At 38.1% G+C, this 16374-nt stretch overlaps 1 protein-coding gene across 1 annotated transcript in view; it reads left to right on the forward strand.

The window, feature by feature from the left end:
- The window catches only part of PIR121 (transcription activator), a 93973-nt gene that overhangs the window by 53269 nt on the left and 24330 nt on the right, over positions 1–16374 (forward strand). Inside the window, exons 16-18 of the mRNA XM_039022792.2 lie at positions 8728–8896; positions 9148–9224; positions 10493–10663. Of these exons, the coding sequence (XP_038878720.1) occupies positions 8728–8896; positions 9148–9224; positions 10493–10663 (417 nt within the window). The remainder of the gene's footprint in view (positions 1–8727; positions 8897–9147; positions 9225–10492; positions 10664–16374) is intronic.

Genomic DNA, 16374 nt, shown 5'->3' on the forward strand with positions numbered 1-16374 from the left:
CCACAATGTTACTGATTGACCCAAAAGTTTAAGCTGATGAGTGAAAGTAAATTTAATATGATCATAATGGAAGACCTGACCATTCGTTAACAGATTTAAAACCTGACCATTCAAGATCACATTCATTGGCAGCAGTGTTGTAAGCTGAAATGGCTTCTTGAGGGTGATCAAAGTACCCGATTTTTCCACAGAATTGTTGTTGCTCGCTGCCGTAAGTCGTCCATTATGGAAATTCTCTCCCGGGATGGTAATAGTCTTTTGACTTCTCAAGATATTGAGACCGAATTTTTGTCATTTTATTCATCTCTCTTCACAAAAGACATGGGTCAACATTTTCTTCCAACTAATCTTGAGTGGAATCCTATTTCTTCCCATCAAGCCATGGACCTCGAGCGTCCTTTTACTGAAGATGAGGTTTTTGCTGTTGTTTCCTCCATTGGTGTTAGTAAATCCCCTGGACCAAATGGTTTTGTAGCTTTTTTTTTCAGATTTTTTTGGACTACCCTCAAATCTGATATGCTGTTAGTTATTAATGATTTTTATACATCTAGGTTTATTAATATGAAGCTGAATGAGACTTATATTTGTCTGATTCCTAAGAAGGTTGACTCAAGATTTGTTTTTTACTATAGACCTATTAGTCTTATTTCATGTGCTTACAAGATTATTGCCCGTGTTTTATCTCTTGAAAAGTTAGGGGAAAAAGAAAAAACACCAGAGTTACGTGGAAAACCTTAGACCAGGGAGAAAAAACCACGATAAGAGTTTTTATTTTTAATTTAGATACACAGTACACAATACAAGAACATGTATAAATAACCAAACAATGAGAAACCCTAAATTGATAAAAGACAAAAACACCCTTAGGGCTAAAATATAATTTCAACACTCCCCCTCAAGTTGGGGCGTAGATGTCAATGAGACCTAACTTGCTAACACAGGTGTCAAAAGTTTGTCTGGGTAACCCTTTGGTGAGAACATTCGCAACTTGTTGGCTGGACGAAACATAAGGAATGCAAATGCTACCGTTATCCAGTTTTTCTTTGATGAAGTGTTCGTCAATCTCAACATGTTTGGTTCTGTCATGTTGAACCGGATTGTGTGCAATATTAATGGTAGCCTTGTTATCGCAGTAAAGTCTCATCGGGTCATGACTTTCTTGATGTAGATCTACCAAAACCTTCTTCAACCAAATCTCTTCGCATATACCCAAGCTCATAGCCCTATATTCGGCTTCGGCACTACTTCTAGCCACGACGCCTTGCTTCTTACTTCTCCGGGTAACTAAGTTTCCCCACACAAAGGTACAGTATCCTGAGGTAGATTTCCTCTGAGACACTGAGATCCCTTCTACTGATCTTGCTACCTCCATTCCTAGAAAATATCGCAAGGTACCGAGATCGTTTATCTCAAACTCATCTGCCATTCATCGTTTCAACTTGTCAATTTCTGCTGAATCATCTCCTGATAGTATAATATCATCAACATAGACAATCAGTACTGCTATTTTTCCTGGTGCTGACTTCTTAGTGAACAAGATGTGATCTGAATGCCCTTGAACAAACCCCTGAGATTTAACAAAGGTGGTGAATCGATCGAACCAAGCTCTAGGGGACTGCTTCAGTCCATACAAGGATTTTTTCAATTTGCACACCTGATTGCCAAACTGGACTTCAAAACCTGGAGGTGGGTTCATATAAACCTCTTCTCCTAGTTCACCATTCAGGAATGCATTTTTCACATCCAACTGATGGAGAGGCCAGTCTTGATTAACAGCCACAGAAAGGAGGACACGAATAGTGTTAAGTTTTGCCACAGGTGAGAAGGTTTCTGAGTAATCCACTCCATACGTCTGAGTGAATCCTTTTGCAACCAATCTGGCCTTATATCTGTCGAGAGTTCCATTTGACTTGTATTTGACAGTAAACACCCACTTGCACCCTACGGTTTTGTGCCCTCTCGGAAGACTAACCAGATTCCATGTTTTGTTAGTCTCAAGGGCCCGCATCTCCTCCATAATTGCACCTCGCCATTCTGGAATTTTCAGAGCCTTGTGCACATTGTTCGGAATTATCACATTATCCAGGCTAGTGGTGAAAGCTCTAAATCTCGTAGACAGGTTACTATAAGACAAGAAGCTTGTCATAGAGTGTTTGATGCACGACCTAGTACCTTTTCGCAGAGCTATTGGCAAATCCAAGGTAGCATCAACCTCAATCTCATTGGTCTTGTCAACCTGTTGATCTGTACCCAACTGTTGTTCATTTTCAGTCCCCTGAGCACCATTGGGCGCTTCATTATTGCCATCATCCCTGACTGCACTGTCATCATCTCTGACTTCACCTAAGTACCTTGAACCTGAGCCGGTTCCGATTTTGACTCTTGAACACCTTCCGGCAGAGCAACAGGGGAAACAATTTCGGGAACCATTTCCTTTCGGAGATGCTTTCGATAGTAGGTTATCCAAGACACTTGTTTTGTAGGAAGGATAGGTTCATTTGTTTCTGTTTCAGGGATAGGTTCGGGAAACAAGTCTAAGGGAACAGAGTAGGTGGAAGTGTTAGCCTCTTCACTCGAAGTCTCCCCCTGAAGAGGACTAACGGGAAAGAATGGCTTGTCCTCCAGAAATGTGACATCCATGGTGACAAAATACTTTCGAGAGGAAGGCTGAAAGCACTTGTAGCCCCGTTGATGGAGCAGATAACCAACAAAGACGCACTTTTGGGCCCTAGGAGCAAATTTACTTTGGTGAGGACCATGATTATGGACGAACACGGTGCACCCAAAAACTCTAAGAGGAACATCAGGGAAAAGGCGAGTGGACGAGATGGATTCTTTAAAATGTTCTAAGGGGGTTTGGAATTTGAGCACACGGGAGGGCATCCGATTTATGAGATGAGCTGCAGTAAGAACAACATCCCCCCATAGATACGAGGGTAAGGATGCAGGTATCATGAGGGATCGGACTACTTCAATGAGGTGGCGATTTTTCCGTTCGGCCACCCCATTCTGCTGAGGTGTATAAGCACAGGAATTTTGGTGGACAATTCCTTTCGAGTTTAAGAACTCACGAAGAGTCTGATTAACAAATTCACGCCCATTGTCACTTTGAAGAATGGCGACTTTGGTATTGAACTGGGTTTCGACGGTAGTGTAAAACTGTTGAAAGACCGTCGTCACTTTAGACTTGTCTGTAAGAAGAAACACTCATGTAAGACAAGTGTGATCATCGATGAAGGTAACGAATCACCATTTACTTGATACCGTTGTGACATTCGAAGGGCCCCAAACGTCACTATGTATCAGGTGGAAGGGCCAGGAAGGTTTGTAGGGTTGTGAGGTAAAAGACGCCCTAGGCTGCTTAGCACGGATACAAACATCACACGACAAAGATAACACATTCACATTACGAAATAAATGGGGAAATAGATATTTCATATAATGAAAATTTGGATGTCCAAGACGAAAATGCCATAATAAGAAATCAGTTTCAGAAATAGTAAGAGAAGACAGTAAACAAGTGCTAGATAAACTCCTAAACGAAGCATCGTTGGAAAGAAAATAGAGCCCCCTATTGTGTCAGGCAGTGCCAATCATCTTCCCCGAGCTCAGGTCCTGAAACAAAACATTATCTGGTGAGAACACAACTTTGCAGTTCAAATCTCTGGTTAACTTACTGATTGATAGCAAATTATAGGATATTTTTGGCACATGTAAGATATTATGCAAAATCAGTCCTTGAAGTGGGGATAAATGGCCTTTTCCTGCAACGGGGGCAAATGACCCATCTGCAATTCTTATTCTCTCATTTCCAGCACTTGGATAATAGGAGAGGAATTAGTCAGATGATCCAGTTAGATGGTCCGTTGCTCCAGAATCAAGGATCCAGGATTCATCTCCCTTAGCAAAGAAACTAAAGGAATGGGGAGTACCTCACTGTGCAATACTGTCGATTCCGACCGTACCTGGATCCACCTGGCTCGTCTCTGGAGGGGCACCATCAACAGCTACACTAACGAAGGCGCGACCGGACTTAGATTTGTCGTTCGGAGGACGTCGCTTGCTATTTGGAGGTCGGCCATGTAATTTCCAGCATTGATCTTTCGTATGTCATGGTTTCTTGCAATGCTCACAAATTGGAGGGTTCTTTCCATTCTGTTTGTCATTTTCTGAACCCGATGACTTGACTCCAAACGCAGCAGAGTCCAGGGTATTAGGCGTTATACCATTCATAGCGCTGGTTCGATCTTCTTCCAATCTGACCTCGGAGCAAACTTCCATTAGGGACGACATTGGTCTTTGTCCCAAAATTCGGCTCCGAACACCATCAAACTTCGAGTTTAAGCCAACTAGAAAATCCGAAACATGGTTAGCCTCCTCAATCTTTGAATACTGAACCTTGTCAACTGGGCAATTCCAAACTATTTCCCGACATAGATCCATCTCCTGCCACAACAGTGATAATTTATTGAAATAGGATGTTACGTCGAGTGTCCCTTGCTTGCACTCATGCACCTGTTTTATCAAGGTATAAAGACGTGAAGCATTCTGCCTCTTCGAGTAAAGTTTCTGGACAACTTCCCAGATATCCCGAGCAGAAGCTGAGTAAAGAAGAGGCTTACAGATCAGAGGCTCCATACTATTTATTAAAATTGAGCGAAGGAGAGAATCCTCCCCCTTCCATATCCGTTCCTGAGGATCCCCGAGGTTTGGTCTGGGTATTTCTCCTGTTAGATACCTGAACTTGTGCCGCCCCTTGAGAACCATCCTCACAGATTGTGACCAAGAAAAATAATTTTGTCCATTAACTTTTTCGCCAATGGAAATTCCTGCAAAATTGCCTACAGACCCAGACATAATGTTTGTGAAAGGCAAAGTAGGGTAAGTAGTTACCGGAGTTTCTGAACATAACGGAACCCCCGGGTATGTATCTGGTAGAAAATCTGTTGAAGGATTGGCCGAAGATCTAACAGCTGCTCCAAGTGCAGAAATTTGGTGTTGAAGGTTTGCCAGTTGCTGTTGAACACTAACAGTCCCACCATGAATCGTTGTAGGTTGTTTCTGCCCATAAACCCCTGGAGATATCGTTTCTGTTGGTGTGGGAAAACCAACAGGAGGAGCTGGCTGACCAGAGGAAAAATAGTGGGAGACAAGAAGTTGCTGTAAAGGTTTCGACTGGACCGGGTTTGGTTGAACCGGGTTCTGCTGGACCGGGTGGTTCAAATGATGATGTGGGTTCTGGTAGATCGATATATCGGGCACATTCAGAGGGCTTGGAAGATTCGAAGATGGAAAACTTGATGATGAAGGAAGACTCGAAGATGGAAGATTCGATGGGTAGACAGAATGGAGAACGACTGACCTGAAACACTTCCGTCGGCGGGATCTGGAGCAGAATCAGCGGCTGTAAAACCCGGCGGCTGGAAAACATAGGAAGTCGACGGCGGACGCTCGTATCTGGGCTGGGTTGACGGCAGATGGTCGAGTCTCGACGGCAGCGGCGGCACTGTGGTTGAAGTCGTCGTCGGCAGCGGCGGGGGTCCTCCGACTTCAGTGACGGCTGGATCGATTAGGGCTGGTTGAATCTGAATCGGTCCAAGTAATGACCGTAGGTATTGATCGACGGTAGCCCTAATTTCAGCACTGTTAGAGTTTTCTCTTGGATTTCCATCCCCTATTAGAGTCGATGACTGAATCTCTTCTATTCCAGCGACGTTCTCATCACCATGCTCTGATACCATCTTGAAAAGTTAGGGGAAAAAGAAAAAACACCAGAGTTACGTGGAAAACCCTAGACCAGGGAGAAAAAACCATGATAAGAGTTTTTATTTTTAATTCAGATACACAGTACACAATACAAGAACATGTATAAATAACCAAACAATGAGAAACCCTAGACTGATAAAAGACAAAAATGCCCTTAGGGCTAAAATATAATTTCAACATTATCAAATTGTCAGAAGAAAGTTCTTCCGTTCACCATTGCTGCCAATCAGCTTGCTTTTGTGGCTAATAGAAAGATTCTTATGCTTCTTTGATGGCTGACGAGCTTATTGATGATTGGACTATGAGGAATAAACCAGGGGTGGTTTTAAAACTGGACCTTGAGAAGGCTTTTGATATGGTTGATTGGGATTTCCTTGATTCTATTCTTCATATAAAATGATTTGGTTGTTGTTGGCGCACTTGGATTAGAGGTTGCATAACTAGTGCGATTTGTTCCATCATTCTTAGTGGCCACCCCTGTGGCAAGATTATTCCCTCACGCGGCATAACACAGGGCGACCCTCTCTCTCCCTTCTTATTTATATTAGTTGCTAATTGTCTGAGTCGTCTTCTTGACCACAGTTTCGCATTGGGTTTTACTATTGCTCATACTATTGGCCACTCAGAATTTTCTCTGGCTCAATTATAGTTTGCTGATGACACTTTATTGTTCTCTACTGCTGAGAAATTTGCCTTACAGAACTTGTTTGACATTGTTCACATTGTTCACATTTTTTAATGTGCTTTGGGGCTTAAAATCAATCTTGCTAAGAGTGAGCTCCTTGGGATTCATGTTTCAGACTCTAATTTTGATTGGTTGTTGCGATCTTTTGGTTGCAAAAGAGGTTTTGCCTGCATCTTATTTAGGGTTTCCTTTGGGTGGCAATTCTAAGTCTGTTTCGTTTTGGCAGCCAGTGGTTGAGAGAGTAGCATAAGCTCCCTCCTTTGTTATTGGTTGCCTTGATAAGTTGGTTAGAGATTTCTTTTGGGAAGGTTCTTGTGGTGTTGTGGCTTACTTAATGTGAATTGGGTAATTTCTCAGTGCCCTCGATTATTGGGTGGTCTTGGCATTGAAAATTTTAAACATTGAAACTCTACTCTTCTTACGGAAATGGACTTGGCGATTCTTATCTAAGTATGATGCTTTATGGAGGAAGCTCATTGTTGCTAAGTATTATTGCTCTGATTGTGTTTGGTCCTCACCTATTTCTGGTGGTTCTTCTCGAGCTCATTTGAGGTACATTTGTAAATTTACTGATCTGATTGCCAATCGGATTCAACGCCGTATTGGTGATGGTTCTTCTACGTCTTTCTAGCATGATTCTTGGTTAAGTTGTGGTGTCCTTGTCAACACTTATCCAAGGCACTTTCGTCTTATGCAACAACTTGAGATTATTGTTGCTAATGCTTGGATCTCTGCTACGTTTGCTTGGAATTTGAATTTACGTCGCAATCTTACTGAATTGGAGATTGTTGAATGGGCTTCATTATCCCTTCATCTGGCATCTGTCCGCTTACGTTCCTCCCTTGATGCTTGGTTGTGGCCTCTTGTTCCTTCTATGGGCTTTACTGTTAAATCTCTTATGACTGATTTGGTGGATGATATCTATTCAGTTTTGACTGACCTTTATTTGATGATTTGGAAGGATAGATATCCCAAGAGGATTAAAATCTTTCTTTGGGAGCTCAGCTAGGGAGCCATCAATACTGCTAATCGCTTGCAACGTTGCATGCCCTTTTATGTCTCTTTCTCCCTCTTGGTGTCATATGTGACATAAGCATACTGAGTCGTTGTTTCATTTTTTTTCACTATTCTTTTGCTACTAGCTTTTGGGATCTCCTCTTGCCTGCTTTTGGTTGGTATTTCACTTGTCTTAATAATATTTCCGAAGCTTTAGCCTCCGTGTTAGTGGGTCATCCTTTTGATGGTACTAAGCTGGTGATTTGGTTGGCCTTTATTCGTGCCTTCCTTTGGTGCTTATGGGGTGAAAGGAACGGAAGACTTTTTAATGATACATGTTCTTATATGTCTCTTATATGTCTCTTTCTCCCTCTTGGTGTCATATGTGACATAAGCATACTGAGTCGTTGTTTCATTTTTTTTCACTATTCTTTTGCTACTAGCTTTTGGGATCTCCTCTTGCCTGCTTTTGGTTGGTATTTCACTTGTCCTAATAATATTTCCGAAGCTTTAGCCTCCGTGTTAGTGGGTCATCCTTTTGATGGTACTAAGCTGGTGATTTGGTTGGCCTTTATTCGTGCCTTCCTTTGGTGCTTATGGGGTGAAAGGAACGGAAGACTTTTTAATGATACATGTTCTTCTAGTGCTCGATTTTTAGAACTCATTTTGTCTATTGCTTTTTCTTGGTGTAAATTAAAGTACCCTTTCACTCACTTCAATTTATCTATTTTAGTCAGTAATTGGCGATCTCTATTGTAATATCTTTGCTCGGGTTCTTCCCTTATACATATCAATGAATTGTTTCTTTTACCAAAAAAAAGAAAGTAAATTTAATATTATATTAACATTCTCTCTCACTTGTAGGCTTGAAAATTTGTAGAAGACCCAACAAATGGAAATCAATATTGAGTGAAGAGGAAAGAACATTGCAGGAGTTGTCATAGGATCTCCTAGAGCTCCTACTCTTATACAATGTTAAATCAGTTATTGACTCAAAAGCTTAAATTGATGGGTGGACGTAAATTTAATATTATATTCACTTAGTTTGCCAACAAACTTCTCTTCTGTTGGCTTTCATCGAATGCTCACTTTCATTGGAGTTAGTGAAGATATGAAGCATACTTCTCTTCTGTTGACAGTCATAGATTGAATGATATTTTATACTACAAGTTGATAAATTTTCCTATTTTTAATGAATTTAAATATCTAAAATATAGAACTAAAACCCAAGAAGCTTGAGGGTAAGTTAGATTACTTTGTAATCTTTTATTTTGTTTCAGGTTCACTGCTTGCAATTTCTGATTTATGAGGTGGTGTCTGGTGGAAACCTTAGAAAGCCGGGAGGGCTTTTTGGGAATAATGCATCTGAGATTCCCATTAATGATTTGAAACTGTTAGAGAACTTTTTCTACAAGCTCAGCTTCTTTCTTCACATATTTGATTATACAGGTACTCTGCCACTCTTTGGCACATATTTTATAAGCATATAGATCCGCCGATTCACTTACTCTTTTTTTTTTTATATTACTATACCCAAAAAAGAAAATGCTAGTTCGTCTTTGCATCTCAAAAGCCATGGTAATGTTATTACTTTCAAGTTCTTATGACTCATTACAAATGGTTTTTTTGTTATTAAAATGTTGATGAGCTATTTCCTATGATCCTCATGGATAATTATTAATGTTAGTATTCTTTTGCAGCGACTGTTGCAACATTAACAGATCTTGGATTCTTATGGTTTAGAGAGTTTTATTTAGAGACTTCTCGTGTTATTCAGGTATGGGGTTCATGGTTACGGAACTAGCTATATTATTGACGTAAGTTTGCACATTCAGCTTGTTGACATGGTGAGTATGAGTTTAGGGAGAATCTCAAATCAGATAGAAATATCAACTCTTTTGCTTCTATCTTTTAACTTCTATGATTAAATTTAGCTAGCTGATGACTGTTTTTTTATTCCACTTTCTTTTTCTTAAATTATTTGTATCGTAAAGAAAAAGTCATACTATTGATGAAGATTCTTTTTCTTCCCACAATGAAGTTTATCTTAGAAACCTCTTCAATATCATCAAATATTTTGAAGTAGCATCCGGCCTGAACATTAATCGTGACAAATCTGATTTTTTGGGTAACAACATTGAGCTAGACCAAGTTACCAAATTGGCTACCGTCTATGGTTGTAAAGTGGTCATATCTTCGAGAAAGAAACCACTCTTTTCTTGCCAAATACAGATATAAATGTTACAGATGCAATAGCTCTTAACGTCCATGATTTTGCAAGAATGTTACCAAAAATCAAAGGTTGATTAGATAAAATCGACAGAAAACAGCAGCTAAGGAGGTTAATAGGGAATGAGTGGGAGAGTAGAGAAACGAAAGCCACTGGAGGATGGTGGCAAAGGGGCAAAAAAACATGTTGACTTGAAAAAAACGTTGAAATTTAGCTTAGCCCATTGCTATATCTTCTGCCTAGTATATTACTTATCTAATTATTTCAAAAAAAAAAAAAAAAAAAAAAGAACAATCCCTAAAATTTGTTCCAACTCTAAAAACCCATTTGAAAGATGGGAACAAATCATGAGGGGAGATCCAAACCGCTCTCTGCTCTACTACAAACACTTTTATTTTTCTGTTCAAATTTATTTGTTTTTATCTTTTTTGAAGTATTAAATATATTAAGAAAAAAAGAAAAGAAAAAAATGTATCTTCACGCTCTCTTGTCCTACTTTAGATTTTTTGTGTCATTTTGTTTGTGTTGTGTTGTATAAGTTGTCTGTGTTTGTGTCCAAGCTTCTTAGCTACCTATTAGTTTTTTTTTTAAAAAAAAAATTATCTCCATAATGTTCTATAAGCCCTTCAAAACTATGAATTTCTTGCACTGGACGGTCTACGAATTTATTGTTCTTCTTTTTACCATTCCCTCCAATTCTATAACAACCCATGGAATTGTTTTAATTGTTTTAATTGTTTGCTGCTTAAAGTGTTCTTAGAACTGTGCGACATTCATAAATTAGATGACTTTTTCATTCTCTTTTCTGCTTGCAGTTTCCTATTGAATGCTCCCTTCCCTGGATGTTGGTGGATTATGTCCTCGAGTCTCAAAATGCTGGCCTTTTCGAGAGTGTTCTATTTCCACTTGACATTTACAATGATTCAGCTCAACATGCCTTGGTTACTTTGAAACAGCGTTTTCTCTATGACGAAATTGAAGCTGAGGTTTTCTCTCTCTTATAATTCAATATTTGAGTTTTGACAGCAATGATTTACCTCAGAGGAATTCTTTTTCATATATCATGTCCATTCCTATGTTACAGACCTATGTTTTAAATGAAGAGAAGTCGTAAAAGTATGGAAACTAGGGCAACGGTGAAAAGGAATACTGAGAAAAAGAAATGTGATTAATATGGAAAGAAGAATAAACAAAAATGTTTACATAAGAGAGATAAGTCCACGAGAGTTGAGGACATGGATCCAAAAAAAGTGGATGGACCTATCAACAGATAGGCATTGATGTCTTGCATTACTTCTTCTTCTTCTTCTTCTTCTTCCTTTTATTTTTTTTTATTTTTTATTTTTTTTTAACGAAAACAACGCTTTTCATTGATATAATGAAAAAAAAGTACAAGATACAATATAGAGGATCCGGAGGTGCACCCTGGCATCTCAACTAGTTGACACCCATTAGCATCCACATCATATCTAAAAAATTCGGACAAAAAATGGTGAACAAATATCAAAGTGCAGAGTATCCAAGTACAAGGACTACAAAAACAACTACAGCTAAATATACCCAATCACAAGCCCGGACAAAACCTAACTTCTCCTAGCATTGCTTCGTATTCAAACATTTTTTGGGTTAATACACTTGGGTTGGTGATGTAGCCTAAATGCTAAATGGAAATAAATCTCCAATAATCAAATCAAAATCCTTATTATTAATCATAAGTTGTTTAATACAAGAGGGGGACTCTCTATTTATAGAGTATTAGAAGAATCCTAAAAGGTTAACTAAAAAGAAACTAAAAACTAATTGGGTAACTAAAATGTAATTAATCAAGGATTAACCAAGATTAATATGAATTTACCAAATTATCCCAATCATATTACATGATATTCTATTTTCCCAAAAGAAACTCGTCCTCGAGTTTTTTTTTTTTTTGAACAAGAAACAATCCACTTCATTAAGATAATGAAAGATGTTACAAGTGTATGAAAGGAAACAAACCATAAAGAGCAAAACTATTCAAAACTTAACAAAACAAAAAGGATCAGCAAATGCACCAGGACATCTTAACTAGGTTGACACCTCCATAGCATTCTCATCATCTCCTAGAAAGGACTAAAATTCAATTGTTGAGTACAATACTGAGAAGACCTTGCCTATTTCAAGGCATACAACAGAAAGATAATCTGAAAATTAAAAAAAACCCCAACTGCTGTTTTTTTTATAAAAAATAATGGAATGAAAATAGTGGATGAGTCATTCTTTTAAGGATGCTTCTTTCGACTATTGCAAAATACTCCTACTGAAAATTGCCTTTTAAGGTCATCAATATGCCAAAGCTTCCAAATTAATGATTCCTCCAAATATGTTGAAAATTGGCGTAAAAGAACCTGGAAATTAATATCCTCTTCCTTGAAAAACACAAAGCAAAATTGATAAACTAGTGTAGCCCAATATCCTCGGGTTGCTTCTTTAAAATAGATGGGTTGGACTTGATTGATAAAGAAAAAACCATTCTTGTAAATCTTACATCGTTGACTTCCTTGCATGTTTCTGTAACAAGTCTAGTTTTCCCTCCTTCGCACAATGAATCAATTGCAAACAGTACAGTTTTCTCAATTTTCTCCATAGATTTTTCATTCAAAAATGGCAGAAGAAGCCTTGATTTCGAAATGGTTTTACTAACTTCATCTCTACAGAGAATTTCTTCTTCGTTCTCAACATCTCCATCTTTGATTTTCAAATTTTCAATTGATTGTTCTTCCTCATCTAATTCAAATTGTGCAACCTCCGTGTCAGCCTCTTCAATTTTTCTTCTTCCAAGGAAACTTTTTTCTCAAACGTTTTACCTTCTTTTTTAGACTTGTCTTCCACTGATTTTTCTTTGCCTATTATGGCCTTCACACTTGAGTTCCATATCTCAACCTATTTTCTTTCAATTATTTCATACACAAGTCTCGAATCTCTTGGTATTTCTTTTTTGTTTGTTTCTAGTATATTTTCACACCTTGTTTGGTTGAATTCTTGATCTTCTTGAGTGCTTGAATGTAGTTCTTGAAGGTTTCTTGGAAAATCTTGAAGAATATAATCATGTCTTTCTTGAAATTCCCCAAAAGATCCCAAATTTCATCAATTCCCTTGCGAAAATCCTTCTGATACTTGTTTTTATTTGAATATTTCAGTTTTCTTTAAAATGTTTCGACCTACAAATTGGTAGTGGGATATTTTTGGGTGTTCTTTGATCATAATATCTTCTTATTCGAGCCATATTCAAGTTTTCATGATTCTCTACAAAGCCTTCATCCGAAGATTCTGAATCTTCCATCAAATATCTCGGGATTGACCTCCAAAGCTTCTTCCCAAGTGCTGGTTTTCAGTAATTCTAATGGGATGATTAAAATGTTGGTTTCTTGCTGGAAAACCTTTAATTATTCCTTGAGGTTTATGAAGTCTTGTCAATTGGTTTCTTGAAAAACGGGTTTGATTGGATCATTGAGCCCTTTGTTGATATTTTGGCCTTTGTATTCCATCCCAAACTGCCTTAGAAATATCATCGGAGTCACTAGAATCACTAGAATCAAATTTCTATTGTGGATAATGATAGGTTTTTCGAGAAAATCGGGCATGGGTAAAATTAGTATGTGGGAATTCTTCTTCTGAATCACTTGAATCAAAATTCCAGCACTGTTTTTGGAAGTGAAATTTATTTTCTTGCCCATACCAATTGTTTGATTTTTTCTTGGACACCTTCTTTGGTCAGTAATAGTCCATTCTTGCAAAATCTTGAAAAATCTTTGGTTTCTTCTTCCTTTCTTGGAATTTCAAGTGTCCTCCCCAATTAGATGTGTGTTGTTTGACAACAAGCACAACTCACGAAGCTCCCTCTTGCAATCAACGTCGCCAAGAGTTTCCCGGTCTTCCACCAACGGCAGTCAATCTTGGCCCAGGCGGCTGTTCTGATACCGATTTGATGTAGCCTAAATGCTAAATGGAGAGAAATCCCCAAGAATCAAATCAAAATCTAACTAGGAGGAACCTTCTAAATTCAAAAAAATTTGAAAAGAAGCTTGAAGAATCATCCAAGAATGGAATTTTATAGAAGATCTAATGCATTTTGGGACAGAAATTACTATTTGTGCTCTGAAGAAGGTTCAAAACATGTTCGAGAAAATTCAAGGATCGGTCCTTCAACAATTTTGATGAAGAAACTTATTCAAGAGCACCCAATTTGTTCATCAATTCCGAAGTATTGGAGGAAATGAAGGGAGCAAAGAAAATCCAACGTTTGTTGGGAGAGATGACTCAAAATGAGAAGCAACTTTTTGAACACTTGAAAGTACTTAAAAAAGAATTAATGCAAGAAAATCAAGAATCCATCCAATGGGGCTGTGAAATCGGGCAAGAAACGAATGGAAAAGAAATCCATTGCAAAAATGAAGACCTATGGCATAAAACGAAAATTGAAGAAATTGTTGACAACAAGGTTAAAAAAATCAATAAGATTAACTCTGAGATTGCACAACATGAACTGAACGAGGAGGAACAATCGATTGATGAAAATGATGATGTGGACGTTGAAAGCAATGACACGACAGAAGTAGAAGAAAACAATACCCATGGGCGTCCTACTTCAAAAAGGTTTGAAACCCTAATTGCAGTCGACCACGAAATAACGTGGAAGATGATATGTTTGAAATTGAAAATATTGGGTTTCCGAGTGGAATAGACAACAATATACGAGAGGTCGAATTGAAAGTTAACAAAGGTGACTCATATGAGGAAGAATATGAGATTGACCTATCCGTTGCACAACACAATTCAAAAGATTTGACCAATTACCCAATTGACCCGGCCCGCATGTATCACCAAAGCATACCAAAAGAATTACATAAAGAATTTGCATCTTTCATTTTCTGCCCATGCACGCCTAAAGATAAACAATTTTCAAATTTTTGCTAGGGGTTTCACATTGTCAAAGGATTTATTTTCACCAATTGAGGATCATATCACCGGAAGATTATTGTTGGAGATCTTACAAAGGATTTACAGGGAAAAGATAAATATACCATTTATTAATTGGATTTGTAGGAAAAAGATAAATATTCCACCTATTAATTAGGCTCAAGAAATTTGGATGTTATTGATATCAGTTGTTCAAAAGTGTTTTCTTTTGAATGGCTTATTTTTTATTTTTACCTTTATTTCCGTTTTAAAACTCGAGGACGAGTTTCTTTTGAGAGGATAGAATATGATGTAATAGGATAGGGATATTTTGGTAAAATCAAGTTAATCTTGGTTAATCCTTGATTTATTACATTTTAATTACCAATTTAGTTTTAATTTCTTTTAATTATCTTTAAATAGAGAGAGCCTCCGTGTATTAGGTCATGTTCTCATTAATAAAAAAACTCTTTGCAAGCTTTTTAGCATTCAGGCTACATTAGCTGGACTATGAATTCTCATATTTTATTGGAAATATATATGGCGTATGTATGCAATCTAATTATTGATTAGAACTCAAAAAAGAGCTGTTGGAGCACCATTTATCTTCTCAAAACTCAATGATTCTTTTCAGCTGAAATGAAGAGCGAGTGTGGATATTAGTTCACATTCTTTGCAAGCTTTGTCCTAGGGGTTTTTAGACTACTTCCCTTTTGGAAATTACCCAAACTCATTCAATCCATATTTTCCTGATTCGCTTCTATGCGATGCCACAAATCTGAAGACTCGATCTCCTTGCCCACATCCTGTGCAGGGAGGTTATATTGTTTAAGCAGAATGTGGATTGATCGATAATTTATTTTTGAATTGCGATTATTTTTAAAGAACGTATTGGGAATTTGTAATGAAATTATAAACTCCAATAGTATGTATAATAAGTGAAGAAGAGCCGCCCGTCCACCTCTGTCCAACTTTCCGACCATTCTACACTTTCCTAGCCACTCGTCCTTTTCGGCTATCCTCCGTCAACCGTTGTTCATCCTTCTAAACCCATCCTTTCCAACCCCCCAAATCTTCTTCACCCACCATCATGCCACCTCTATCCTTCGTCTGCAGTCCTCACCGGTGCATGTCGTCCAATCGTCATTCGTCTAGATTCCGAGTTAACAACATTCAAACCGGATTTTCGAGCATGGAAGTGAAAAGTTGCAAAGTGAATAATTCGTATTTTTGTATTTGGTTTGAATCCGGTAAGTTTATTGTGGAAAATGTCGAAGTCAGAAAGCAGCTAGTCCTCTCTAAACTGCAACTTATTTGGTTTGTGGAAAATATATCATATTTGATCAAGAACTCTCTCTTGTGTCATTTCGTAAGAAATGGAAGAGATGGAAATGGAGCAACAAAGTTATCCAAGTTTCGAAGCTCTTTGGGCTGGATTATGAGATGTGTTGTTTGGCCATCTTCAGGGGGGATGGCAGTCCTTCGTCGAAATGCTCAAGACTTTGTTGGAGATGAAGGAAACATCATGCGATAATCTTAGTCTGAAAAGAATGGCAACACTGCAAAAAGCTAAGGATTTTGGGCCTATTCATGTCAAAATCGCTGAAGAATGACAAAGGAGCACGATACCCTGCTCCAATATAGGAAAAATAGAGCATGGAAAAGGACATTAATTTCAGCAAGCAGTATGCCCCTGTCTTAGTATCTGATAAACAAAGCAAGTCGTTTTACTGGATTCAAAAGAACTTACGTTTTTAAGACA

This window comes from Benincasa hispida, chromosome 2, assembly GCF_027475165.1.
Source record: "Benincasa hispida cultivar pf3 chromosome 2, pf3_genome.v1.1, whole genome shotgun sequence".
Lineage (NCBI taxonomy): Eukaryota > Viridiplantae > Streptophyta > Magnoliopsida > Cucurbitales > Cucurbitaceae > Benincasa > Benincasa hispida.